The sequence below is a fragment of the Amphichorda felina genome (genome assembly GCF_050947745.1).
Source record: "Amphichorda felina strain 45539 chromosome Unknown scaffold_9, whole genome shotgun sequence".
Taxonomy (NCBI): Eukaryota; Fungi; Ascomycota; class Sordariomycetes; order Hypocreales; family Bionectriaceae; genus Amphichorda; species Amphichorda felina.
Window position 1 is genome coordinate 1,653,481 of NW_028145041.1, and position 27,941 is coordinate 1,681,421.

A 27,941-nucleotide genomic window follows, 5' to 3' on the forward strand; every position below is an offset into this window, starting at 1 on the left:
TGAGGCCGGACCCCCTTCGGCCGCTTGGCTTGTTTATATGTTGACAACCGGCTTGAGCTTGATACCGGCGATAGTGCCGATGTTGCTCTACTGGACCTGGCTGACAATTTCGCTCGCCTTGCCGAGCGAGTCAACCATCTGCTGGCACTCCTTCCGCCTGCGGATGGTGAAATCACTCTCCTTAAGAAGGTCGTCGACATTGTCGGTCCTATACATGTTCTCGAGGAGTTCGCGCTGCATCTCGTCCTTGGTAAACCTGGAGATATGGGTCAGTAATTTGTGGGAAATGCTGAATGATTTATAAACATACTGGACGAGGTTAAGCATGATGGCCTTGGGTACCATATCAATCATAGTACGCTTGACAATGTTGTAGTACGATGCGATAAGAAGTTCTGTGGCAATTAGTATCATAATCCTTTCAATTGGTATGGTCTGACATACTGATGACCTCGACCTCAATGTTCTCGCGCTCCGACAGGGTGCCGGAAGCCTTGAGAGTCGGCGGGGGAGCTTCCATCGCAGCAGCCTTCTTCTTGTTCTTGGCCGCGAAAAAGCTGCCGAAGAATCCACCGTTGGAGCTGCTGTCCGTCTCGGGGACAACGGGGCTGGCTGCTCTTGCAGGGGTAGACGAGGGAAGAGGCTTGCCCGTCTTGGGGTCGACCTGCACGGGCTTGGATGGGTTATGGCGCTCATTAACCATGGCCATGGCCTGCGGTTACTCGTTAGTCATCCATAGCTCACTGCTGCACCTTTCACCCAAAGGAACTTACACGATGGCCGTTGAGGAAGTCGGGGTGGCCAGTGTTGATGTAGCAGGCCTCCATCGCGACAAGGTCTCTGACTAGCTTGCTTGTAGGCTCCATGGCCTTCTTGAAGAAGGCAATGACGGTGCCGTGCATCTTTTCCTTCAGGCTCGGGTACCGGCGATACAGCTGCTTGCCGAGCAGGCTTGACAGTATCCGCACTAGCTCATCGTACACCAATGACACACACTTCAAGCTAGGGTCCTCCATACGCTTGATCTGCTGCTTGACAATGAGTTCAAATGCAGTGGTTCCGACGAAAAGCGCAGGTGAGGAACCAGACGAGTTGTAGAGAATGGTGCGGATGTCAACATCTTTGACCACGTCGAAGGGGTCGAGAGCCTTGACACCGTTGGAGTAGAGCTCATGGAAAACGAAGCTGATACGAGCGCCACCCGAAAGTTCTGTGCTGGACAGCTCGGTGTTGTTGCCGTCCAAGACTGTGCGCCACTCGTTGGTGAACTCGGTGATGATGTTGAGGATGATGTTGGTGCTATTTCCAAGCATAGAAGGGCCCAGACTCTCAAGCTCAGACGTGTACTTTAGTAGAGAACTGGAGATTCGGGCCTTGATGTCCGGGAGCGTCTGCTTGATGTGCATCATGAGGATAAGGTTGAGTTTCCGCGCCAAGTACGGAGTACCGCAGTAGGAGCTCTTGTTTCGGTAAGCCTTATGGTTCTCGAAAAAGTTCTTCTCCGCCTCCAGCGCCACGTTGATCGCCTTCTTGTTGTCGATATCTCGCTGACCTCGGTTGACGACAGGGACGTAGCCGAGACGCAGGGGAATGACACGGTTGGACAGAATATCGATAACATCGGTTCCCTCATCCATAAGATCAACCTTCGTGAGGACACCAATCGTTCGCTGGCCTTCAGGGTCAACCTCGCGCGCCAGCTTCAGACCGTCCGAGTTGGCCAAATCAATGTTGGCGGCAGTGACGGCCAGGATGATGGCATTCGACTTGCCAATGTACTTGAGGACCATCTCCCGGATCTGGCGCTCGATATCTCGCGGTTGATCGCCAACTGGGACCTTTGTGAGACCTGGCAGATCCACCAGCGTCAGGGTCAGGACGTTGGGCGAGTAGATTCGGAGGTTAATGGGAGCAGGGGAGATGCCCGCATTGCGGCCGGTCTTGGCATCTGTCTCTCGGGCGATTTCTTCTCGAATCTTGTGAAAATCGAAGAATTTCTGGCCGGGGAGATGGAGGAACTCTCCCCATTCGTCGGGGTTGGCCGCCTTGTCGGTGCCCGTGGGCATTTCATCCTGCTGGACTCCGTTGGATTGGGCGGGGCGGTTGATCAGTTGGAGGACGAGCGGCCGACGGGTACAGATACCGGCGCCACGGGGCAAGCTGCAGTCACAAAGTCAGTCTGTAATTCTCATTCGAGGGATCACGTCTCTGGGGTACCGTACAAGTCTCGTCCCACAATGTTTTCCAGCACCGAAGACTTGCCGCTGGACTGACTACCGACGACGGCGATCTGGGGAAGATCGATGGGGTTGTTGACGCCCACAGTAGCGAAGACATCCTGGAGCTTGTTGACCAGCCTAAGGATGGTATTAGCAGTGGGCGCGCAGCGCGAGGAGGGGGCGAGGCAACTAACGTGATGAGCGCAGGGTCCGAGATGCCTCCCGGCGTAGCGAGTGAGCCGCTCATGGCGTCGACTGTATTGTGGCTTCCTGGTATGTCGCTGATCTAGGGAGACACAAACGCGGACGGAGGGTTCTGTGACAACGGACCAGCGCCGGTAGCTTGGGACGGGTCCTTGGGCGGGATCAGGGACTGGGAAGGGATGAACTTCTGGGTCGCGAGGGGCAACGGGGTTTGAAGACACTGCCGCGCTGAACTGTTGCCCGTGGTGGGTTCTTCTCGGCTAGCTGAGAGTAATAGAGCAAGAGGGTGCTGTCGGAGAGGTGAGGGCGCAGGCGTTGTGATGGTGGGAATATTGTGGTGGGAGATTGGGGGGGTTTCGCAAGACGGCATTTATCACGAGCCTGATATGGCCCCCGGTTACGTACATTGCTCGCTGCGTGTCCTGGTTGAGGGCGGTGGGTCATTCTCAGCTCTAGCCATATTATGTGGCGGTGCGCATATGTTGCTGAGGCTTGCAGTAGTTCCCCAACCAGGTGTTAGGCCACACCGCAATTTACCCCTATAGAATATAACATGGCTCATAGTGGTCTCGCCAGTCGCCAAACCCATCACGAATCGTGTATTACCTCATGTGTAGACATTTGTACCTATCCAGATAACAAGAGTAGTAAAATAGCAGAAGGGCGAGGTAATTAGTACACGGTATATGGTACTAAGTAGCTAACATGCCTGCGCCAGCCGCCGACTCGCAATCATCAGCGACGGTCTAGGCTCCAGTCATGCAGCCTCAGTGAACGGGTTCTGTATCCGTTGGTAGGTACGTAGTGCATACTCCGTAGACTGTCCCTGGTCGGTGGGCCCATTGAGACACAGCAACCTTCACACAATGGAATATTCCTCCTTGGTTGATTTTGATCCTGAGGTGAGTGCCGCCACATTATCTGCGCCTCGGACTGCTCAGCAGTGGCAGGGAGGGTACTACATATGTTGCTGCGTTTTCCTACAAGCATACTATAAGATAGCCAGGCTATTATTAGTCGAGGTCTGCCTGGCGCAAAAGTCCCTACTCGAGAACCGCTGCCTTGGAAAAGAAATAGCAGATACGCGACAATGAGCACCAGCTGTAGATACTTTCATGAATCTCAAATGGGAGGTTAACAAAGTCGGTTGGAGTCATGACCCCTAGCTACGTGCCTGGTATGTCGGATATCGAGTCCAGTTCTGGCCAACTTACATCCAAGGCTTGCATGTGTCTTGTTCAGAACCCATTTCAATTCGATGTTGTTTACATGTAGCAATTGGATATCCTTGGAATGACGTGATGGTGACATCGTCCAGATAGTCGAGGTAGGTGAAGATGCTAGACCCAAGGTAAGGTTGTTTTTTTTTTTTGCTAACGTATGTGGTTGTTGGTCAAATACATTGGTAACTCATTGATCGAGAATTCGCTTCTCCAAGTACCAGTAATGGCTATGGATATGATACCTTTTGTAGATTTTCTTTACACATTAGAAAACTGCGGGGTCAATCGGTATACTATATACCTTGCGTGATAGAATTAAAAGCGTGCCTAAGAGTAGTAGTAATTGATGGCCGACAGTATCTAGGGCACGAGCGGGGAGAAGTCTGATATTACAACTCGGCTATTAAATAATTATCAATTGACCAGTACATTCCATAATTTCATCTCACCTGTAAGAGGATGCACAGGTACATATAAGTATGGTGCTGCTCGTCGCAGCTTAACACCCTTGGGAATGTTTGCTTCGCATTGGGTTTGACTGGGTTTAGATGCTGACCTGCTACTGCTTACTACCTCTGCTGATGCTGCCTCATTGGAGAGAAATACTCTGCATCTAGCATCGAGCTCCCCTTGCAATCCAGCGATGATCTGTCTTCTATACCCGAGTTCCGGGAGAATGTGCACTATAAAGACAACCAAGGACACGTCCCAGACGCAGAAACTCGTCTTCACAAGGCCGGTATGGGCTGGCGAGAATTTTTTCTCCTACGACAGTTCCAAGGAGTGCATAGATTCTCAGGGCATAAACACCAGGTTTCTAGAACTCTAGGTAGCTGTGAACATTTGCGGCCATTCCGTCCGTCCGTGATGGCATGATCAGTCCACTTTCAGCTCTGGCACAGGGTGATTATGGATCAATAGTTCTGAGGGATAAGACTTCCGAGAATGAGATGGCCATGCCGACTGTGCTGTAGCTATTATGCACGCATGTCGACGAAGTGTCAAGGTTTGATAAGATGGTGTGCATATTACCTGATACTAGGTACTAGTACTGCGTAGGTAATGGTAGGTATGCTTTATGACAGACTCGGGAAGTACCAATATTGTGATTAATTTTAAAAAAAATTGGCCCTAGGAAGTCATAGGTAGTACTCGTAGACTTACGGTCGGCGCTGGCAGTGGTACGTACGGTCAAGACAACGTTAAGAATATCCTTTGTGGTCAACGGCGCCATGTCCGACAGCGGAAGGACCTTGTGGGCGGCCTACGTATCCCCACAAGGCACCTCGCATGGTTTTAGTCCCCTTGTTTTTCAAACTTTGGATCCAGCGTTCTCCGTAGGGTAATATAGGCCACACATGAAGCACTGGCGGATGCAAGATGATGTTTTGTGGCCGTCTCCCATGTCCATCTTACATGTGGGTGGGATCGTGGCGGAAACGATAGGTACTGACCTACCTAGCATAACGAAGTTCTGGGCTGAAAAGCGGGTGTTAGGCTCAACAGTTGGTGTATAGCTCAACTACCGCCTGTAAAGGGTCACGAGAGCGCCCATGACAGATGATATGGCGGGAGAGGAATCGGGCACCTACGGCATCGAAGTAGGAGTATGATGTTGCCCTTGACGGACTGGATACGTAGTCACTTGACACTGGACGGATGATAAGATAACGGGGCCCGGTGGCCAGTAATAGCGATTAAAGACCCCAAGGTTAGGTGCATGAGTGGATCTCACATCATGCCCATGACTTCAGCGGAAACTCCTCCACTCGGTCTACTATTACTATAGTATGAAGCCGGGATTTAGCACGAGGGGAACACTGCTACGATGGCTTTTATAGCCTTCGATTTTGAACCCTGGTTTTTGGTAGACGTCGGCAGGGTTATCGTAGTGAATGATGCTGTATAAAGTCGGACCTGCCGTCATGAACACGTCCGGACGCTCGTCATTGACCCCTTCGTAGGCGCTGTCCACCCCACCTAGCGCTGGCTCCTGACCAACCATACGAGGTGATGCACCGAGCTTTCCCAGGATAGCGCCCTTGCCCGACTATTACTCCGTACAGGCCAACAAGGCCCTGCCTGTGGACGGGGTGGGGACCTAACCTGTCACCTGTGTGGACCACTGTATCACTGTATCACTGTACTCGTATCACTGTAATACCTGAGCTGGAGCCGACACCAAGGGCTGCCAGCATCAGCACCTCTACCTCATTCTCCGGTCCGAGCCATCTACAGGCGTGATAACCCCATCTGCATCCGCTCCACGACTCGAACCTGCCCTTGCAATCTCAACAACACTCCGGGGACCAGCATCACGATATCCTATTGCACGCGGCACGAGGACGTTGCGAGAACGGCGCACAAGAACCCCATCCTCTCGTAAGCACGACTCGATCGCACGCCGACGCCAGCTGGCCACAGCATCCGAAGCTTCCCAGCGTCCAGGTCCTGACCCAGACCTGCGACCGCGACGGATGCCACCTTCCGTTGGCCTCGGGCCAGCTTCTTGACAGCTCTTTAACTGCTCTCATCGCGGTTTCCACCGCGGAGCTGTCGACGTGGAGCGATCCTCTGCCTCCCGTTCCCACGCCGCCGACGCCTCCGACGACCCAACTACGCCGCCACCCGCAATCTCCTCCCACGCATCTCTCTCAGCCCCAGACGCCTCTTCCTCCGCCCTGGAACCCGATCTCCGAGAAAGGACGCCGCCTACAACCGCGAACATAGCATCTTCTGCAGTCTCGGCCCGTTCTGTAGCCTCCCAAGACCCGCCGCCTCAAGTCCTCGGACGACGACGGTGGCGTTCCCCATCCGCCGATCTCGACCTAGGCCAACCTTTGTCGGACTCCGCTCCCGCCGCGCGGCTTCAGACTTCCGGAAGCTCTAACAAGCGCAGACGGGTGGCAGGCGGCACTATGTTGAGCGACAGCGACTCAGCAGTACACTCTAATGGAGACCTGGGTTCGCGATCTAACGGAGCTCCCGCTGCCTGGACAGCCCAGCCCAGTGTACCTAACGGTACTCGCAAGGCAGCTCTGGCCGTGAATGGCTCCTCGAATGGGGACAAGACCGTATCGACCGGCGCTCAACGTCTGTCAACGTACTTCGGCCACAATAGGGAAGAGGTCACGCGGATATTGATACAGGCATTGTCAGACATGGGTTATCAAGACGCGGCAGAGAGTGTGACAAGGGATAGCGGCTTTGAGCTGGAGAACCCAACCGTCTCCGCCTTCAGGACAGCCGTTCTGAACGGGACATGGTCCACGGCCGAGGAACTCCTGCTGGGCGCGGCAGAGTCGGAGGTGCACGGTGGTGAAGGGAACGGGCTAGTCCTGGCCAGAGGCTCGGATCGTAATGCCATGCGGTTCTGGCTACGACAGCAGAAATATCTCGAATTGTTGGAGCAGCGAGACACAAGTCGTGCTCTGGGGGTTCTACGAGAAGAGCTAACCCCCTTGTACAACGATACATCTAAGCTGCACTTCCTATCCAGCCTCCTCATGTGCCAATCATCGGAGGATCTCAAGGCCAATGCCCGCTGGGATGGTGCCGGCGGGCAATCTCGCAAAACTCTCTTGTCAGAGTTATCCAGTAGGTTACACACCCCATCCCCTTCGAGCGCATGCTGATCCAGTTCCCAAAGAATGTATATCGCCATCTGTGATGTTGCCAGAGAATCGTCTGGCTGTCCTATTGCAAACAGTTAAACAGTCCCAGATCGATACATGTCTCTACCACACTGCACCATTGTCCCCTTCTTTATATTGCGATCATTCCTGCCCTCGAGATCGATTCCCAACCGAGGTTGCCATGGAGCTCACAGATCTAGAAGGGGAGGGCTGGCGAATTCAGTACTCGCCCGATGGCACTATGCTGGCCGGCTGTGGTAGTAACAAGGTGATTATCTGGGACAAGGACTACCAAGTACATTCGATATTGAAAGGCCATGACGAAGGAGTTGGCAGCATTGCATGGAGTCCAGATGCCAGCTTGCTTGTTACGTGCTCCCAGGACAAAACTGCGCGAGTGTGGAGGGTCCAAGTAAGTGCTTCCCAACCTCAAGGAGGATATCAGCCCGCTAACGGTCAGCAGGACGGCGAATGTCTGAAGAAGACTAAGCGTTTTTCACAACCTGTGAGCAGCTGTGTTTGGGCTAAAGATGGGCAATCTTTCGTCCTCGGGACCCTGGATATACAGCATAGCTTGTGCACCTACGGCGTCCGGGATTTTGATATGATCGAATGGGGCAAGAAGCATCGAGTCCAGGATCTCTGCGGATCACCAGACGGGCACTGGCTTGTTGCTGTGGATGACCAACACACCATTTACGTGTACAACGCTGGTACGCGTGAACTCGAGTACGAGCTGGAACTCCCGGCGCAGCCTACGTCAGTCAGTATCAGTGAAGACTCGAAACACCTACTAGTTAACAAGAGGGACGGCGAGACGCAGCTGATTGACCTCGAGACGCGGGAGCCGGTCCAGAAATTCCTTGGCAACACGGGTGGAGATTTCCTAATCCGCAGTAGCTTCGGAGGTGCTAACGAGAGCTTCATCGCCAGCGGAAGTGAGGATGGCTACGTGTTGATTTGGCACAAGATTACAGGGGCAGCCGTCGAGAGGCTGAACGGACACAGTCTGAGGTGCAACGCAGTAGCGTGGAAACCGGACGACCCGTCAATGCTCGCCTCATGCGGTGACGATGGCAAAGTCAAGATGTATGTGCACAAGATAAGCTTGCCTTTTATGGAAACGAGATGCTGACAACATCTAGTTGGACGGATGTGGCGAGGGCCAGGATGATGCGAGAAGGTTCACGACACCACTTCATAGGTCGTGGGACTTAGGAGACCGGGCCTCTCACAGATTAACGTGAAGAGGTGCTCTGCTTTCGATGAACACGCCGAATGCAGTGTAACGGACGCAATACACCCGATTCCTTTCCCGGCAATATCATATTTCTACGGCGTTAATGGTGACGGGGGCCACAAGTCGGAAAGGAGGCCCAAGCTGGAAGGGTTTGAATGTAGATTAGCTCCAGCGCAGCACGCACGACTACGGATAGGAGTCAAGGACTCGCACAATTAGGAATACTACTAGAATCACTACTCGCAGCTACTTGGGGGAGGGGGTATCTCTTGAATAGAGCACTAGCTGCCGGGATGTGCATGTACCGTGGATGAGATGGGTTCCTGTCAACGTGCTCGCCGATGACCATTTATGTCGCCCGGGCATCCCGCCAGACAGCCCCTCACGAGCTGCCGCGCAGCACGGCCGATGGGCCAGAGCATGGCTCTTGGTATGTGCGCAACTAAGCAGGACGACATGTACATAGCCATTGCAGCAAGGATGCAAGGGCGGCACACATCGGTGATCAGGTGCCGCAACGGGTGGTCTCGGGAGTGGGGAGGAGGCCGGCGCCGAGGCTCCAAACAGCGAACTTCCACCATCAGAGACAGGCGAGAGATGTGACGACGCCGTTAGATTGTTGGTGATGTTCCTGCATGAGAAGCAGAGAGAGAAACATCCCGAGATGGGCGCTCGATATGCCGGAGTGGGAAGGTTCGTGCATGGGCGCTAGTCACTGAGATGATGCCGGATGCTGACGGGAAAGAGGAAAAGGAATGGGATCGATTGATTGTCCATATCAAGGTGTACTACATAGTACATCGTATTGGTCTGATCGTGGATATTCGTGTCGCGAGTTATGAAACGACAAGGGAAGCTTTACCATGTCCATCCCACAACACTAATCCCATAATAATTCAACCAGACAACTCACTCACCAGCTTACTCTCATGCTAGCGATGACGTGGGGAGTCCTGACGATCTAACGCCCGGCAGAGCCATGAACCCCGAGCGGGAATCTCGCCATCCGACTTCGAAGTCGAAAGCATCCCGAGAGGACCAAGACGCAAAAGGAGCCCATGAAGCGCAAGCACTCTACAAAACTACAGATCCCCTCTGCCAAGCGTTTTGACAGTGGGGCCGTCGCCAGGTTTCCCACATCCCTTATTCGTACATAGTAGGTGATCACGGATACGGAGTTGAGCATCCGGAGTGCACATGCAGTATTAGGCACATACTACTCCGTACCAGCAGGTGCATATGTATGGCATTCCCCCTCCCCCCTCTTCTCCGTAGCGTCAACCACCACCGAACCATCAGTCCACCACTGGACACTGGGCGACCATTCCCAGAGAATCAGGGACGGACCGCGATAGACGCGACGGGCCTGACGGCAGCTAGGGGACTGACGGGGGGCCCAGACCCCCCCGCCGGAGGGGGATCGTCATCGTGGTTGGCAGCTGGTTGGCGTTTGAAATCACCGTTTGATCACTCATCCTGCCACGAGGTGGTTGTTACATTGCATCCCACAGAGCAGCCGGAATTGCAAGCTATGCACGAATACGTGCGGAGGCGCAGCTTCAGGATTCAGCCAGGTCTTTGGGAAGGTGTTTATGTAAAAATAGTCTCGGGAGAGCCTCTCCCGGCTCGACTCGACTTGACTGTTGGTTGGCCCTTGGAAGTTGGGGGCGAATGGCAGCTGGTGATCCGGGAGTGGGAACACCGGCATGGCTGGCGGCGCCCTTCGAACTCGGCGTCCATGATCCATGTGTGCGTGCGGGGAAAAGCAACAGCTTTGGGTCACGAGAAGCAAAAGTATCCACCATCCACCAGCTGGCAACCCCCCCCAAGCTCCGGAAAGGCCAGCTGCAGTCGAGAGGAACGGGAAGGCCATAATCTCCCCAGGGACGCCACTAAGCCACTGCGGCGGGCGGGTGACGCAGAAAAAGAAGACGAACGAATGTGTATTAAGTGTTATATAATTATATCCCATCCGTGCCTTGCGGCATAGCTACTCGTCGGCAGTCGAAGAGACAATGTCTCAGCGAGGGCAATCCCCAAGCTTCTTGCCGGCATCGAGATCTACTACTACTCCTAACTTGGTGGTAGTTTGTAATTTCGGGCTTTACCCTTAATGATACATGCTACTACTGTAGCTCATACTAGTGCTAGTATTCCATGGCGTCAGGACTCAGCTCCAGGCTGGCTGGCCTCCTCTAGGAGGAGCTTGGCAATAGCGCGAAGATGCGACTGGATGGTAGCCGTCCCAGCGTGTTGCCTCTTTGGGCCAGCGCAAAGCGATGGCAACCCAGCTGGGGCCAAAATCCCCGGCCAGATAATAGAGTTGTGATGCTCCCGCTCATCCTTAACGGCACCTGCCGCCCAGCCACGACTTCAATGTAACTCATAGTACATGGTAAGGTATCCGTCTGGTCCGGCGCTCGCCAGTTCGACGTCTGTACATAATACAGAATAGCAGATGATGACACATGTATTAATGTGTTAATAATTATCAGCATGAGCCCCAGAGCTTTTTTGGAGCTGCGAGGCTAGACTATGGGTCCCGAGTCCCAATAGTTTGTGCTGAGGTCGGGTTCCCCGTATTGACCACCTATTACCGTTCTGAATGGGAGATCGAGACGCTAACAGACGCCAACCAACGTTTTCGTGATGGATGCTCAGCAGGACAAGGATGTCGAGGAGAGAGGCTTGGACCAAAGTCCAGAATGGTGTCGACGTGTCTCTCACCGCCAGGTTGGGAATCCGAATCTCCGATGGCCTGACAAACGGCGCGGATAAAACCCACGAGATGGTGTGAGGCAACGAACGGCCACTGGCGCCATGGCGAACGAGCTGTCTTGGGCTGGCCACCAGATAGCAGACAGCAGTCTCGCAGTGTGGCTGTCTGATCACAGCGTGCCTTGTCCCCGAGTTTGGTGGACGTTGAGGTGCCTTGCCTTAGCTCCGCAGGCCGCAGGTCGGCCACATGGGCTTCTGCCCATCCTCGCATCGCCATCCCGTACCTTGCCTTAGTGTCACGCCCATTGGCCATGGGCCAAGGTTGTTGGAACTGTGTGAGTGATGAAACACGCCCATAATGACCCTCTGCTCGTGATCAATCACCCGAGACAGCTCTAACAACTAGCAAGAGATACGAGGCGAGTCGCAAAGCGGACGTACCTACGGATACATATCAAAGCTTCTTGGATGGGGGGGGGTTGGAGAGACGGTGATTGGCCGTTTGGCTCTCATATGGTGTGCTCGTATGCAGCTGGCCGCCCGTTCGTCGGCCGCACACAGGCGTGCCTCCTTGTATTGAGCTACATTGTCATCCATATTAATAGCCAACTATTACTGAGAAGGGACAAGTCACACAACTTTCTACTCGTAGACCTGAATTTGGCTGGAATGTGATCAAGCCACCACTATCCGTACGGCGTACCCGATTTGCGTACCCGATTTGGGGACGAATAAAGCAAGTTTCTGGACAGAGTGTGTTGAGCATTCCTCGCCACGCGCTCCGGCTCGTGAGCACGGAAACGGAGGCCCCCCCAATGGTAATGGCCATGATAGTAATATTACATGGAGGCCGCAGCGGACGTCAAGATAGGAGCTGGAATGCGGATAGAGTGGAGGACAATGAGAATGAGAAACACGAAAGCCCTTTGTCGGCAGCAGCCCTGTTTCAGGAGTCTCAGACAGCCCACCTCAACAAGCCCAAGAACAACTCGATGGGGGCTCGGAGTCCCAACGGTCTTTCCATGAGACGGAGTAACTAGAGCTTATAGCCGTCTCCGCCCTCCTGCGCGCGCCACAAGTGTCAGTATGTCTCCAAACTCCAGGAGTTTGTATCCGTACTATGTGGGTAGCAGTAGCATTCATCACCAAACCATCCGGGTGTCGTGGGCTGCCGTCGTCTGTTGCACGCCTCCGGCTTCGGCGGCCATAGGTATCAACGCAGACGATGATGACCTGGGGGATCTCCCATCCAGCAGTGCCTGCGCAGCTTCAACCTTTCCTGCGCCGGAGTATTGCTCCATCCAAGTACCGACAGGTATCTCCATCGAAAGGCAGGAGCAATCCAATCAGACCATCGGGGTTGGAATGACCTGGGGCAGTTTCATGAGCCCTGCAAAGAATGCACAGCGGCCTGGGGCCCCCGACTCTTGTCTTGTCTGTCTCTCACCACTGTGAAACAGCGTCAGATGCTTGGAGAAATACTACGAGGTACCTGAAGCTGGAGCCGGCAGCACCCACCACCCCACCGGTACTACCCTGGCAAGCGGTCGGCAAAAAAAAGCGAGACACCAAGCAACTAGTAATACTCGTGCAGGGACAGTACAATACCTACGTGCACGTGTACGAAGGAGATTCTAGATATAATACAATAATCACCTATTATACACACAGCCACGCATATGAGTATGGACATACATTCATATCACAAAACACCCGTGGATATATACATAGTATGAGAATATAAGTATGTACTATTATGATGGTGTCTCGGGTTTTTGGCTGACCGCTTGCTCACAGTAATACCAATACCGCTTGGGCTAGGAAGGAAGCAGGGACGTGCTGCGTTCTAGCGTTCTAGCGCCTGACCAGGCGGCTTAGACGGAAACGGCGTGCGGACTTGCACGGGGATTGCACGCACCGGGATCCATTGCACGCAGTGGGATTGCACTCCACTGGCCAGGCACTCCGTCAGGAGTCTTGGGAGCGTCATCATCATGGCCATGGGCGGGACGGAGCTGCAGGGCGTTTGATGTTAATTTCGCCTGCTTGATGAGCGATCCACCCCAAGCAGACCACACCGAACCCATCACTTCCCAATGGCATGCTGTGGCACAGGACCACGAGTACCTACTAGCACAGCGCAGTGGCACCCGTGGCAGTGGTCGTGGCAAGCCGTGGCCTTCATAAGTTCAGATCCCCTCTGAAGAATATCGCACTCCAGACGCTATCGGTGCGCGACGACACCACCATCGCCACCACCACCACCACCACCACTCCTACAGGTCCAGGCCAAGCGGCCGTCTACGTGAACTTGGCCATCTTTGCCTCTTCAAACTACTAATTACTCTTCGTACATTAGTACATACACAGTAGTGGCACATGCATCCTACTCGCCTTGGCCTGCCCTACTGATCTGACCAGGACCAGGGCCCAACAACAAGACTCTGCGTTCCAGAATTCCTCCTCAGCGCTGATACCACCGCCCGGCGCCCGTCCGCTTGGCTCCTCGGCTCCCATCACTGCGGACCCACGACAACAGCCTTTCGGTGGGCTCCTCCTCCTGATTTCTATTCCACCTCGCGTCGAGAAGACTTTTGGCCTCTTTTTTTTTGTGCTAGAAAGCTTTCCCCTTGCCTCCCTTCTGCGCAATCTTCCGACTACCCCACATCGCCTTGTTGTCCATTAATTGCATCGACAAGCGCTCAACCGATCGGCCGCCATCGAAAGCCCCTAGCGCCAACACACCCGGCGACGAAGTGGCAAGGCCGGAACAATCGGCGCCATTATTAAAGGAGCACGCCGTTTGGGAGCCCGACAAACGGGAGGATAGAGGATTTCTTCTATTCGCGGCCGATACAAGCATGCGTCGCTAGAGCCCGGCCCCCATTCGACCTTTTCCCTCTCTCCTTGGCCGGGCATTCCCTTCCATCGATCGCCCACCATGGATAGCCTCGAAGGGACGCTCATGGTCCCTCCAGACCGGGGCCAGATACTCGGCAGGGCCGTCTGGAAGGTAAGCTTTTTCGGCCCGAGTTGGCATGAATTGGTTTCGTTCCAAATATCTGGGCGCTGATCATGCGTTCTTGCAGGCACGCCATGTCGTGGTTGGACCACGAGCGCCATTGTTTCGCGACCAGAACTCCCCCAGCTACACCCAGATCATGTCCACCTCGCGCATAGTGGGCTTTGCAAGTAGCGACAAGCAGGCCGCCACTCCGAGACCTGACGAGTATTTCATTTCCATATTCAAGTCCAAGGTTAGCATACTTCCACACATCCCAGAGACACACCTGTTCCCTCTTGTCTCTGCAACTTGCCCCTGACACCGTGTGATAATCTAGGACGATCCCGAACCATACCAACAATGGCCTCTGAGCTCTGTTACCGAATGCCAGATTCAGATGCTAGCAAAGCGCAAACAGGGCCCTGTTCTCCCGACTCTGCTCATCACCATTGCCGACAAGGAGAAAAGACGTCGCTCGAGCCGAGCTGGCTTCATGCCTACCAGCAAAGAGAGCAGCTCTCCGGCATTGTGGTTTCGAACGTCCCCCGATGAGCCATCCCCTATTAGCATACAGGATTGGGCTCGATTTATCACAGCTAGAAGGGGACTCGTGAGCGCCGAGGGTGGCTCGATTACCCCAAACTCGAGCAACAACTTCTCCCCTCGACCCTTGGATACGAGCGACTACTTTCCACGTCCCAGCAGCGGTAACAATCCTGGCCACAGTTTGCATCACAAGAGCTCGACCGCAACCTATTCAACTGGTGTGAGAGAACGCCCAGTGACCTTCAGTTCCGATTCACCCAGTCTGAGGTCCAAGCGTAGTGATGTGTCCTCGCCCTCAAGCAACTATCCCGTTCAGCAATTCGCCTATTCAATTCCAGGTCAACACTATACCACCGTTTTGCCGACTGATCTTCCGTCTCCCGTCAACACAACCGGGGACAACCAGGGGGAGCTTACGGGGACATGGGCGGGAGCTCAGGGGCGCGAGTCGGCTGTGAGCTCTCCTCTACAAGGTCGGGAAAGTCTCAGTTCCCATGCGCTGGCAGAATCGAGTCCCGTGCCGGCGCCGCGCGAGACCATCCTGGATAGGGCGTTCCAGATGCGGTACTTACAAGGTGGAGAGCGAAGTATACCGGGCGAAGACAAGCTCAGCTCGGTCGCGCGTTTCGATGCGCTTATGCGTGAAGCTGATGAGAAGAGGAAGCAGAGGGAAGCCGCTGCCCGTGTAGAGCAGATGGCGCTACGCAGTGCTTTTGAAGCCGACGACAGCTCCGAGGATGAGGACGACGCCCAGACCGACACGGACAGCGATGATGGTGACTTCTCGGATCAGGGAGACCATCTGGGGGCTCCTTCGATCCCGCCATCAGCCCAGCGTGCCTTGGAGTACATCACCGGTCGACCCGATCCCGCACAGGCACCGTTGTCCCCCCGGCCGAACATTTCTAGAAGTCCGTTGAGCTTTCATGCAGATTCGGCACCTGGTTTGATCCATGCGCCGCCAGCACGACCACACACCGCGCACGCGAAAACGCGCCGTGACATCTCACAGAGGTCTCAAAGCACCCAGTACCTCCCCTCGTCTTTCAACATCGACATGGTTGCTGGCCCCGGGAGGGTCACTGAAGAAACTACGCCTCGCCAGTCCAGCTGTAGCAACAAAAGGTTGAGTTTTACCGAGTTTACCAAGAGGCTGTCCAGCACCAGTAGCTTATTGCTAGTCCAGACGAACGCTAGCGGGGGGAGCAGCCACGGAAACAGCGAAAACGATGGCAACACAATGGCCAGCTCCCGGGCATCGCTGATGCCCCCAGGACCTAGGCACCTATCTAAAGACCGAGATCGAAGCCGGGACGAGCAGGAGAAGCGATGCAGTTGGCGTGGCAACGTTGGCGTTGTCGAGGGAGGGTTCTTTTAAGAGTGATGGGTCCTGCGCCGTTTTCCATTCGACACATTCGACTGTCTATTGGAGTATTATATCAACAACGGCCAGGACATTCACACGACACGGACATGACGACTTGGTTGGAATTGGACTCACGCTTGCAACGATTTTTCCCTTGATATCAGACGATGCTTTTATCATCGACGACGCTTATGACTACAGCAGTACCTGCACAGAGAGGACAGACGGACTCGGCGATTGGATACCCCCCGCGTTTCTCTCAGCCTGCCGGTATTTTTAATGGACTTGATCAGACAACGATGCCTCCGAGGCATGTTTGGATTGGGTTTGGGGACGGAAATGATATGTAACGAGACTCCCAGCACATACAAGCGGAGAGGAGGCTTACAAAGATACCTGATATTCCCTTGAAGTAATACTACATTTAACTAAATACTAAGTTAGCATCCGAGCGCATCTCGGCAAACACAAATAAAGGCTCTGATACCCTAAAGTATTTGGATGTACTAGCGTCGCCTTTTATTCATTTTCTGTTTTATCAGGTCAACAGTCCTACCGTAGGTATGTACTACTAGTAATTGCTGTCCCGAGCTTCGTAAGCTTCGACCTCTATGCCCCTGCGATGATACTCAAATCAAAACAAACGACTCCTGGTATCCTTTTAATATTTGCGTCACATCATCTCAGTCACTTGAGTCCTTCCCATTTTTTCCCCAGCCAGCCATCCCGTCTTGAACATCCTTGTTTTTCCTCTCCTTCGCAAGACAGTGCGCCCGGTCATCCCCAAACCTTCTCCCCAGCAGTTCGCATTAGGACATGGTTAGCCTAGTTGATGTACTGAGTGATGGCCTGCTGCTCCTCCGGGGTCAACCTCTGGGCGATGAAGCGCTCAATGGTACCACCATGCCTTTGGTCGGCGGCGGCCATGTACTCCTTGACCCAGCTGGTTACGTTCGCCACATCGGGGAAGTCATCGCGCGCAAGCGGCTTGCATGTGTTGAGCGCGGTAAAGTTCATGCCGAAGCCGATATCGTCCACGTCGGCCTCGGCAATGATCTCGTCACCAACGCCGGCGGCAACGGTGGGCGGGTTAGCCAGCAGATCTAGCAGATTGCGGCAGCTGTTCGCCCAGCCCTTCTGGAACTTCTCCGCAAAGAACTGAGAGTCACAAAGCGTCTTGGTCAACGAGATCACCGCTACCTTCCTGTCTACAGGACGGGCCAGCTTCTGCGTCTCAGCGAGGACAAAAACGGGATACACCTGTGCAAAGGCTCTTTCGTCAAGCTGGTTGGACTGCTTGATGAAGTAGTCTGCACCGTAGCCGGCTTCTAGTCTGGCGCTGACAAGGTGAAAGAATCGAGCAAATCGAATCTTGAAGGAGTCGGCGGGCGAGCCCTGGAGTTTCGTGTAAATAAGTTGCAGAACCGTACCAAAGTACTGGTTCAACACGTTCCTGTATGGTGACACATTAGCACGAGAGTGCACCAGGGGTGAATGCGGGGTATTCTTACGGTTCGAATGATTTGACAATTGCGTCCAGAATGTCAAAAGCATATAGCTCCGATTTCTTGCCGCTCAGGAGTTTCTGGAAGATGCCCAAAATAGGCTCCACTTGGTTGTCCGCGGCGATGACGTTTGAGACCTTAGGGATTACGGCAGATAGCAAACGTGTGCAAGCCGGGACATTACCCCGAGTCTCCCACAGCGAGGGGTTGAGCAAGGGCACAAGAAGTGACTTGTAGTTGTCCGATATCGTTTCAGAAGGGCTCGACTCTAGCAACTGAGCAAGGACCTGGAAGACGTATTGCATAAACTCTCGGGGGGCGTTAGTAGTTGTTTTCGTAGAGGTTCGAGTTGAGTTTGCTCACCTGTAATGTCCTCCACCAAGATCTGGTGAAAAGGCTCCCAAAGCTTTTGGTTGAAGATCGCGGCGCTAGTGGAGGAGCAGTACCGCACGAGCGCGCCAATAGCCTCAAAGTGGTAATAGTAGAACCGAGGGTTGCTAGGATTAGTCTTCATGACGTTGGTGATCAAAACGAGGTGAGTCAAGACATTGTCCACCATGGGCGTCGCACCGTCCTTGATGACGATGAGGATTCTCATCACGCAGCGCATCAGGAACTCGTTCTCTTGCAGCTTGGAGGGGCTTGTCTCCTTCTCAATAAGCTTGAACAGGTGGTTGAGAAGGTCTCTGGCGAAGGGCTCGACGTCTACTCGCGGGAACATGGAGTTCCCGGCATCGTCCACCAGGAACAATACGCGCTCCACAGCGATGGCGGCATAGGTATAGACAACGTAGTTATCCGAGTTAAGGTTCTGGATGAGGGGCCCCAGTGCCTGCTTCCACTGTTCCTTGGAAAGCTGGCTGCGGAAAGTGTACAGATACTTGATAGCATCGACCTTGGAAATTGGCTCGACGTCAGAGACCAAGTCAGAGGCAATATGTTGCTCGAAGAATTCGAGCACATTGACCAGGGGGTTGACCGTCTTCACACCCTGTGCCGCAGTTACAGCACCCTTGGCGGCTATCGAAAGGAAGAGATAGATAGCGGTATCCTTGGCCTTCCAATCTGATTTGCCCTGAGCAAGATAGTGGTTGACGTATTTGGACACGACGCCAGTGACTGCGCTCTCGAACTTTTCCTGCAGCTTGCGAAGGAAGTCTGTAGCAGAACGTCTCCTCGAGTCCGTATCAGAACCCTCGAGATCCCTCCGGATGAATTCTATGGGTTCGTCCTCGAACATCTCCATATCGGATTCCCGAAGTGCGACATTGGGCAGGATTACTCCCTCCACAACTCTATTCAGAACATCCTCATTGTTGAAGAGTTCGGCATGCTCTTTTGTTGAAACCACGGCCGTGAGGAAATGGAGTGCTTTGCTGACAAGGGTATCATACTTTGTTTCCGAGCCTACTGACGACAAAAGATTCCAGGCGCTCGTGATGAAGGGCTGGCAGTATTTGGAGAAGTCCTCATCGAACTTGATAGTCAGAAGTTCGAGAAGCTCGCAGATGTCGGCCTTGGTCGTGTCGACAATGCTCGTTTCGGTCTCATCGTCGGTCACCATCAGATCATTTGTGTAGGTCAGGTACTTGTGGAGAAGCTCAGAGATGCTAGCCAGATTCTCGTCAAAAATAGGCGGCAGGTCATGGCACGACATGTCGTATATAATCTTGATCTGGAGGTCGAGAGTCTCGAACCAGCCCTGTAGGGCATCTTTGTTCTTCTCGTTCTCAGTGATTTTCTGGTCCGTGGTCTGTAGAATTAAACAATCAGCGTAAATGAGATGAGGACTGGGGTGGCACGAGGACGCACAATGAGCAGCTGGACAAAAGGCTGGCCGAACGTTCCGATAACATGGTTGATTTCCAGGTATAGCTCATCGGTTCGGAAGAGGGGACGCCAGCGGGTAAAGATCGAGTGTGCGACCTCGAGAACACCGACATTGACCTTAGGGTCTCTAGTTGAGAAGCGACTAACGAGTTCCTGAGGAGCTGTGGTGAGCGTGGAGTCCCAAAAAAAAAACAAGCGGCGTTGGCTAACCTACCTCAGTCAGGGTGTCCCATCTCCTCCAGAAGTCAGAATCTGCAATAACGCTGATGGCTTCGCCGAGCTGTGTCTGGACATTGGAAGGGGAGGCAATCATGAGGCCGATCAGGCGCTCCTTGATGGTTGAAACCTCATCTTGAGGAAGTTTGTAATTCCCCTCCTCGTCCTGTGGATGATGCGATCAGCGCTGTTCGTGATTCGGTATATTTGTAGGTGGGGGCAGTGGCAAGGCATACCACGTAGCTAGTGCGAATGAAGTTCTTGAAAGCGAGCGCGGCGGCAAGTCGAGTATTCGGCGGCAGGCTTTCCGAATTGACAATGTTGAGTAGCGCTAGGGAGTAATGTGGCTTCGACGCTTCCTGCTTGAGGGCGGCTTCGGCTGTATTTGGTTTTGTTTATTAGCAACGACATTTTGCGATCGCGGGGCAACGGGGCAACGGGGCAGAAGTTGGAACCTTTTCGGTGCTGGGTGGGATCGAGCGTTGCGTTGAGCAACGTCGAAATCTGACCGATGTCGGCCGCCATGATGTGATCCCGAAGAAGAGGAGGTCGGCGTTGTGGGTGAGGGGGGTGTGTGTTGGAGGGGGGGGAAGAGGAAGAATGAGGGGAGTTGAGATGGTGTTTTGTGAAGTGCGAAAGATTGGGTGGTTGCTGGTTGCTACCTGGCGACCCTGCATGGCTTGAGCTGAAGCTGTTTGCTGTTGACAACCAGCGGGGCGGTGTGGGGTGAGGAGCGTCCACTGTCCAGCGAGAAACTCCGTACAGAACTTCCAAACAGTTCCACCACAACCTGCTAGAGCTTTTTACGCCCCCATCCGCCCTCGTAGCACCGGCAGCTCCGAGTTACCTGTATGAGTAGCTACTCTTGCTACTGTGTGTACTAAGTAACTAGTGTCTAAGCCATTGCAATTAGCCCCTGAGCTGAGACAAACTCCGAGCATTCTAATCATTCTGTAGGCTTCAAGTTTGAAGAGAGCGAGCCTACTCGGACAGAACTGAATCTCTATCTATTTGAGCCGTAGCCTCTATTACTTATATGTCCCTAATACCGCCCTAATATCGACGTCATGTGGATCAATATCGTCATAATAAGCCCCAAATTCCGAAGGGTCTACAGCCCGAATATAGATTTAATAAAGTCCAAGCCGCTTTACTCCTTGAACAAATCTCCAGGTCCTCCCCTCCTCGCTCTTATGATAGAAATGTTGGCTCGTGTACCAGCCAGGCTGGAACTGGTTGGCGAGGTGTTATTAGTGCTAACACCTACCCTGAAACGCGCCGGCATTGAACCATGAAGCACGGATACAGCCACGAAGCTCTGGAGACATTATTAAAGGATGCAAAACAGCCATATCCGTATAATTCTGTGATTGCTTGGGGGGGTTTGGGCATGAATGCATCTAGAAAATCATCTAAAAGCAATAGGTTCAGAAAACAGATAGGCTCTGCTTGTCCATACAGTTTAAGCATCATGGGAACCAGAACAAAGTCCAAGGCAAGCAGACACTGCGTGTCAGTATAGTTCAATTTGAACCCACCTTCATTCGTGTAATCCAGTATTACCAACTACTAGTACTTCGTACGAGAAGTAGTATTAGTACCTTCAGTTTTCGTCTTCTTCTTCGGGCTTCATTGCAACTTGTCAATGTGAATCATCGACGAATACGTGCGGCCTGGCACTGACCTCATTGGCCAAAATAGAATAAAAGGCGGTGCCAAAAAAGCAAAACTACGAGGCAGGCAGCATGTGCACGCCAATAGCCCCTGCCTATGAGCCTACAACAAGGTGCTGTGACTGGCCCAAGCTCTCGTCCTCTGGGTCCCGTGCAACAAACCCCCAAGCCTCTCTGCAGGTTCCCGCCAGCAGATGAAAAACTCGCACCAGCCACCAGCCATTTCCAGTCTACTCTCTGTCACCTGGTGATGTGAGCATCCAAGAAGTCGCATTCATCCTTTCCTCGCTTTGCCGTCGCCTTGTCGTCCAACTTGCCAGGCTCATACTTTCGACCCTCTGCGGTATTCCCTCTACGATCCCGCTGAGCTTCCAATCCACAACTACCCCGAGTCCGATCCCTGAGCTTCCCCAAGCAATGACAAAGCTAGCTGGGCCATAGCGCAGCCCTGACGATTGTCGCAATTGCGAGCCACTTATCTCTCGACCTGGTTTGCTACACTGCCCACAGCCTTGATTCAGACGTACCTAGCCTTGCAGCAAAGCCAACCAACCGCCCTGCTCCTGGCTTTTTGATCTGACGACTTCTCTGTCCCGAGTCCCGCTGCCTTAAATCCTTCCAGCTTTCATGACAGCGACTCCCGCCCACATACCCTATCTCGATCCCCAACGATTCGACTCTCTCCCCATGGTTCGAGAGTCCTAATACCGTAGGTGAGTTGTTCGCAGCGGACTGCTCTGGCACATATGGCCTTCCGCCGATGCGAGGATCATAGTACCATGCTGTATGGTATTGGGCTATCTAATGAGGTTGCTAATATACTTTGCCATCTAGTCCCGTCCGGCCGCCCGAACTCCCCCAACTACCCTCGCCGACAGAGCACATGTCCCCTCAGGGTGGAGATGACACGTCTTCGCCGGATTCCTCGCGCCCTGGCGGCCTTGCTGGTGTGTTTCGTGGCCTGACCACCTCCAAATCATCGCGATCTCTCCCACTATCTTCTTCTTCGTCCTCCGTTGCGCTCCCCGTGGCCGAGCTCGTCAATGTCACGCCTACGGCCGCGTCAAGGCCCCCGACGAATGCCATGGAACCGGTTGAGCTTCTCAAGAACGGCACCTTGAACGAACGCATTGCCGCGGCCAACACCCTCAAGTACAACGTATCCGAGTACCCGCTCAACCCCGTCCTCGATATATGGTATGCTGCCACGGATCTTATCGAACCTTCGAAGCCCCCTGCAGCTCGCACAGCTGGCTGGGAACTCCTAACGGAATGTGTGAAGCACGATTCGTCGACCGACTTGGAGCGGAAAGAGTACTTCCAGACACTGGCAGCCCCTGCCAACCCGGAGGACTTCCACCTTCAGCTTGCTGCCCTTGTAGATTTGACGCATAAGGGCCGTGTGCTGGATGGATTCGACTATGACCTCCTCCCGCTTCTCACGAGGTGGCTCCAGGAATCGTACGCGACGGTTCGCGCTGCCCGTAAGTCTGCGTCAAAAGGCCCGAGGAGTTCGACGAAGAACAAAGCCGCTGTTTCCGGAGAAGAGAACAATCTGACACAGCTGTTCGCCTTTATAATCGATGTGATCAAGTTCAGTTTCAAATGTGCCGATGATGCATCCCTCGCTGGGTTGATCGACGGCCTGCTGAACATTTGCATGAGTACGAGTGTGGAGGACCACCTGCGATCTTCTATTGCCGTCCTTGGAACAATTGTCACGTTTGGGTCGATCCCGGACGACAAACTCAAGGGCTGCGTGCAAGTCCTGAGCTCCATCTTTTGCCTTGTTCCTGGCCTGGAAAAGGATTCTTGGAAAACATTGGCCAATATTTTCCGGTCGCACCATGGCCAGGCCACCGTCCGCATTCTGCTTGATGTCCTACGAGGACTCTCTCCAGACATGTTCAAAGAGAAGGAAATGAGTAGAGAAGTTAGGGGCGCCCTCTCTGTCCTCCACAAACTGCTTTCCAAGAGTACCGAAAGGGGATACCCTTCGGTGCCTTATGCACTCCTGTCAGACGGGCTCTCTACAGCCGTTAAGGCGACATCGTCGTCTCGGGTGCACTTGACTATCCTTCAAGTCATCAACTCCTTGTTCTGCGATTCTAACGGCAACCTGCATCGCCTAATCGTGGATGAGAACTGGACTGCGGTGCTTGATGTGGCTGCTGAGTGTGCCAGGAAAATCCCCACTGAGCCCGATAAATCGCATTCCCAGCATGACTTCAAAGAAGATCGATCAGAAGACGCCGTGAGTAAAGAGCTGCGGCGGCTCATCAGTCGCTTGGAGACGGTTGTGAATCAAAAGAATGGCGACTTCGTGCCTCGCCAGGCGGTCATCAAATTCTTCGTCGACGTACATCCTCTGCTTCCAGACTCTACGGCCTGTACTGTTCTGGACTACTTCCAAGAATTTAGGTGTTGCTCGCCCTCGGACCTCCAATGGGAGGAGAACTTGGCCTTGGTACTGGATGGATTTTTCAGTAACCGGGACAGATCATCCGATACGAGGTTACGGGCTCTCCGAACCATCATGGATGCGTATGAGATTCTGGACCTTATTGCAGAAGACGCTGAGCAAGATTCGATACCAAAGCTGGCCAAGAGCGTTTTGAGAGATATTGTGGAGGAGTCTGATGTCCTTGTCCTTGATGCTGTCGTGTCCTTGATGATCTCCGTGGTAGCGTCGTGCGACATGGAACTCTTCGACCACATAATTGGCACTCTCGGAGGCATTGTCGACAATGACCGGTTGAGATCGCTAGTCTCGCCTCCGGTGCTCTCACAATTAACGTTCCCCCCGGGAACGGAAAGACCCCAGCGTGGCGTGGACCAGTCACCGTCAAATGTTGTCACCAGGGGCTATGTCAAGATGTTTGTCCAGGTCATGAACTCAGATGGCGCTAAAAGTGTCAAGCTCTTTACATGCTTAGTCCATATCGCGAAGTCGAACCGCTGTGAGGTGGACGCGCGTTTAACAGCCATGAAGCTGTTATTTCGCTTGCGAGCTGATTGGGCCAACCGGGTATTCGTCACCAAGGAGCTTGAGACCAACTTTGTCGCCGCCACCATTTGTCGGACGGAAGAATCTCTCGCCAAGAAACAGGCCGAGGAAGCTGCAAGTGCTCTGAGAATATCTCGAAGCGACCATGGAGCTCTGACCCGCTCAACTCGGGGGGTGTCATTTAGCCATGGCCAAACCCCCGAGAGAGTACCTCCCGTGAGGTCTTCTAGCGGGCCGCGAAGCATCCCTGGCCAATATCAACAAATGTGGAAGCTTCCTGACCCCCAAGCCCTGCCTGACAATGTTCCAAATTTGATGAGCCTGATTCTAGTATCCCACGATGCTGGGGAGGACAAATCGAAAGAGGATGACGAGAACGACAACCTCCAGACATTTCTCCTTGATATGTCTGCTTGGCTCGAGACTGTTCTGAGTATTCTCCGAGGTAGTGACTGGGAGATTTACAGCTTCGCCTTGGTCCATCTGCCGGCTCAACTTAGCAATCATGCGATATTCAAGGGTGCAATTCGACAAGTTCAGGAGCTGCGCAAGCTCATCTGTGAGCATGTTCGGACAAGTGGCTTCCAAGATCCACCCAACGCTTCAGGCCTCCGAAAGGCAGATGTTGCCATCTGCCTGTTCCATAGCTTAACCATGATTCTGAGCTACCATGAGCACTTCCAAAAGGGAGAGGAGGATGAAATTGTCCAGACATTCGTCCACGGCATCAGGGCGTGGGAGCGAACAGCCCAGTGCTGTATCCACGCCTTGTCCATATGCTGCCACGAGCTGCCCTTGTCAGCCAGCAAATCCCTAGGCCAGATGCTGAACCAAATGGGGGCCATCATCACTCAGCCGCACGTTGCGATCCACATCCTCGAGTTTCTGGCCTGCCTTAGCCGACTGCATGACGTTTACGTCAACTTTGGGAAAGCCGAGTACCGTACTGTCTTCGGCATCTGTTTCCGATACCTGGAGTACGCTCGGGATAAGAGGCAAGCCAGCCGCAACAGTCACACAAGCGAGCCCTTAACCCCAGCCTCGGCTTCATCGACCGGTGCGGATGCGGCACATCCTAGCGCGTCTGACGATCTACCTCAGTACGTGTACGCACTCGCCTATCACGTCATTTTATTTTGGTTTCTTGCACTGAAGCTTCCCGACCGGGCCAGCCGTGTTGGAGACATCGCCAAAAAGCTCTTTACGGATGTCGATGGATCAGGCAACGCGTCAGAGGAACAAGCGATCACAACAATGGACTTTGTCCAGCGGGCAACCTACGCTGATGTGGATGAATCTGGAGAGGATCCCATGTTCAACGAAGCTCGCTTTGGCGAGATGGCGACTAAGCGATGGTTGGTGGGGAATAGCATCGTTACTATAAAGCAGTCAGTCAGAACCGGATGGGCACAAATTACCAAGAGACAACCCTCCGGGACATCGGCTTACATGGTACGGGAGGCATTCCGACCGCCTCCGCTGCACCAGACAGGAAATCAAGTCGACGTGGGGAGAGACGGCCAGGAAAGTGGTAACACGGTTCTGCCTAGCCATCTCCTGATCCAGCTGATGTCTCCCATTCCTCAGCTATGCGACACGTCCCGACCGATTCCCTTGCCGAATGATGACGATGCCACTGAAAGGACCTTGCGGGTATTTGACCGCCATCCCACGGTTGATGGTCACAAAGTTGGCGTCATTTACGTCGGCGAGGGGCAAACCCAAGAGACTGAGATCCTGGCCAACGTATCTGGAAGTAGCGACTACGTCGAGTTCCTAAACAACCTCGGCACTTTGACGAAGCTGAAAGGGGCGACTTTTAACACCCAGGGGCTAGACCGCGAGATGGACATAGATGGACAGTACACCTTTTGCTGGCGCGACAGACTGACCGAGATCATGTTCCATGTCACGACACAAATGCCCACCAACCTCGAACATGATCCGCAGCTATCCAACAAGAAACGGCACATCGGCAACGACTTTGTCAACATCATCTTCAACGACTCAAGCCTGCCCTTTAAGTTTGATACTTTTCCCAGCCAATTCAACTTTGTCAACATTGTCATTACACCTGCTTCACGAGCTTCATTCATTGCGACTCGCGAAGCTCGCCGGAAAGAGACCCAGGAACAGTCCTTTTACAGGGTGCAGGTGATGAGCAAGCCAGGGTTCCCTGAGATTTCTCCCGCCTCGGAGACAAAAATTGTGTCGCTCAAGGCGCTCCCGGAGTTTATTCGCCTCCTGGCGCTCAACGCTTCCGTCTTCTCGCTGGTGTGGCAGAACCGTGCTGGTGACCATATCAGTCCGTGGAGGAGCCGTCTCCGCGAGATTCAGCGACTGCGGGATAAGCATGCTCCCAAGACAACGCAACAACACCATCTTATCTCGCCCTCTCCACCGCCAGGCACTGGTAGCGGTAGTGTTGCACAATCACAGCAACAGCCGCCGCAAGGGGAGTCGTCCAGGCCAAGCAGCAGCGTTAGAGACAGCCTCACCAGTCTGCGGCGCACTAGCGTGGCCACCTTCTTCACTAGCACGAGCGAACAGATGTCCCACCGCTCGTCCACATTATCCGGGACGGCCAGCACAAGCGATACAGAGATCGGAGGTGGGCCCCCGCAAGGCCCTGAAGCTTTGGTTGACTCGATCGACTTCTCTCGCTGGGCATGACGCGCAGGGGGTACGAAGGCGACTATTGGCTAGATCCAGCAGGATGTTACATCCAGGTAACATCCTTCTCTCCCAACCGCCTGGTTTTCACATGGCGAGATGATTTGTATGATGGATGATATGTTTGTTTTATCATGGCTTGTTTGCGGGAATGCGGCGTATACGGGATACTGTTGAATCGGACCCTCAAAAGTTTAGTTTTTCGACCTGCTTTTACATCCTCTTTTCTACACTTTCCCCCCCCCAAGAACCATGTTATCTCATTCACTAAGAATAATTGGTTCTTTCCCCTAGGTTTACTAGATCTTAGCGGCGACACATCGGTATATATTGTGAAGGACAAGCAGAGGGTGAACCGTGAGCTTTGGAATTGTATATAACGCAAGGGTTTGAATCCCAAATACCCCAAGCAGACTAGTCAGTTATCAATATGACGAAACCGCCAAACTGAAAAGGCAAATGCAGCATGGGAATGGCGACTTGTTGTTCAGTGTGCGTGACACGACATGCTTGACGCATGGTGTACCCATCCGGGTGGCACACACTCTAGTCTCTTTGGCCCCCCCTCCCCCTTGGCTGTGCAACGTATTGCTAATTCCAACGGTTCCACCGCCTGTGAAGTTTTACGCGCAAGAATCGCCTGTTTGTCTGATCGAAGTGGAAGCCCAGCTAGTGTGGCTGTGCGGGGAGCGTATGGTGAGCTGCTCGGAGATGCGCTAAGGAGCTATACTAATACTATGGACTTGAGAGTAGGTAGAGGAGAGAGTTCAGGCCAAGGCCAAGCGGGTGGTGCATTTAGGATCATAGTCACAACGTCGGTGCCTGCGAAGAGGCGAGATGACGTGAGCGGATGGGTGGGCATGTTCCAACACTAATGCTACC

General features: G+C 53.5%; 5 protein-coding genes across 5 annotated transcripts; 3 read left to right on the plus strand and 2 right to left on the minus strand.

The window, feature by feature from the left end:
• Nucleotides 1-87: 87 nt before the first annotated feature.
• VPS1 (dynamin-like GTPase VPS1) lies at nucleotides 88-2,466 on the minus strand (the record flags this gene model as incomplete). The annotated part of the gene is made up of 6 exons (XM_083198439.1): nucleotides 88-256; nucleotides 311-395; nucleotides 445-712; nucleotides 774-2,160; nucleotides 2,223-2,357; nucleotides 2,414-2,466. The coding sequence occupies 6 exons, from the start codon at nucleotides 2,464-2,466 to the stop codon at nucleotides 88-90; spliced, it is 2,097 nt and encodes a 698-aa protein (XP_083046174.1).
• A 4,098-nt stretch (nucleotides 2,467-6,564) lies between these two features.
• Nucleotides 6,565-8,499, plus strand: ACO1O0_009087 (WD40-repeat-containing domain protein; the record flags this gene model as incomplete). The annotated part of the gene is made up of 5 exons (XM_083198440.1): nucleotides 6,565-7,243; nucleotides 7,440-7,693; nucleotides 7,745-7,786; nucleotides 7,850-8,370; nucleotides 8,427-8,499. 5 exons carry the CDS (start codon nucleotides 6,565-6,567, stop codon nucleotides 8,497-8,499), a joined length of 1,569 nt encoding a protein of 522 aa, XP_083046175.1.
• Nucleotides 8,500-14,180: 5,681 nt separating this feature from the next.
• ACO1O0_009088 (uncharacterized protein) lies at nucleotides 14,181-16,167 on the plus strand (the record flags this gene model as incomplete). The annotated part of the gene is made up of 3 exons (XM_083198441.1): nucleotides 14,181-14,252; nucleotides 14,377-14,496; nucleotides 14,581-16,167. 3 exons carry the CDS (start codon nucleotides 14,181-14,183, stop codon nucleotides 16,165-16,167), a joined length of 1,779 nt encoding a protein of 592 aa, XP_083046176.1.
• Nucleotides 16,168-16,980: 813 nt separating this feature from the next.
• CSE1 (importin-alpha export receptor) lies at nucleotides 16,981-20,231 on the minus strand (the record flags this gene model as incomplete). The annotated part of the gene is made up of 7 exons (XM_083198442.1): nucleotides 16,981-17,608; nucleotides 17,667-17,970; nucleotides 18,024-19,413; nucleotides 19,473-19,643; nucleotides 19,705-19,872; nucleotides 19,943-20,085; nucleotides 20,162-20,231. The coding sequence occupies 7 exons, from the start codon at nucleotides 20,229-20,231 to the stop codon at nucleotides 16,981-16,983; spliced, it is 2,874 nt and encodes a 957-aa protein (XP_083046177.1).
• A 1,927-nt stretch (nucleotides 20,232-22,158) lies between these two features.
• On the plus strand, nucleotides 22,159-27,059 carry TSC2 (GTPase activating protein; the record flags this gene model as incomplete). The annotated part of the gene is made up of 2 exons (XM_083198443.1): nucleotides 22,159-22,163; nucleotides 22,214-27,059. The coding sequence occupies 2 exons, from the start codon at nucleotides 22,159-22,161 to the stop codon at nucleotides 27,057-27,059; spliced, it is 4,851 nt and encodes a 1,616-aa protein (XP_083046178.1).
• Nucleotides 27,060-27,941: the final 882 nt, after the last annotated feature.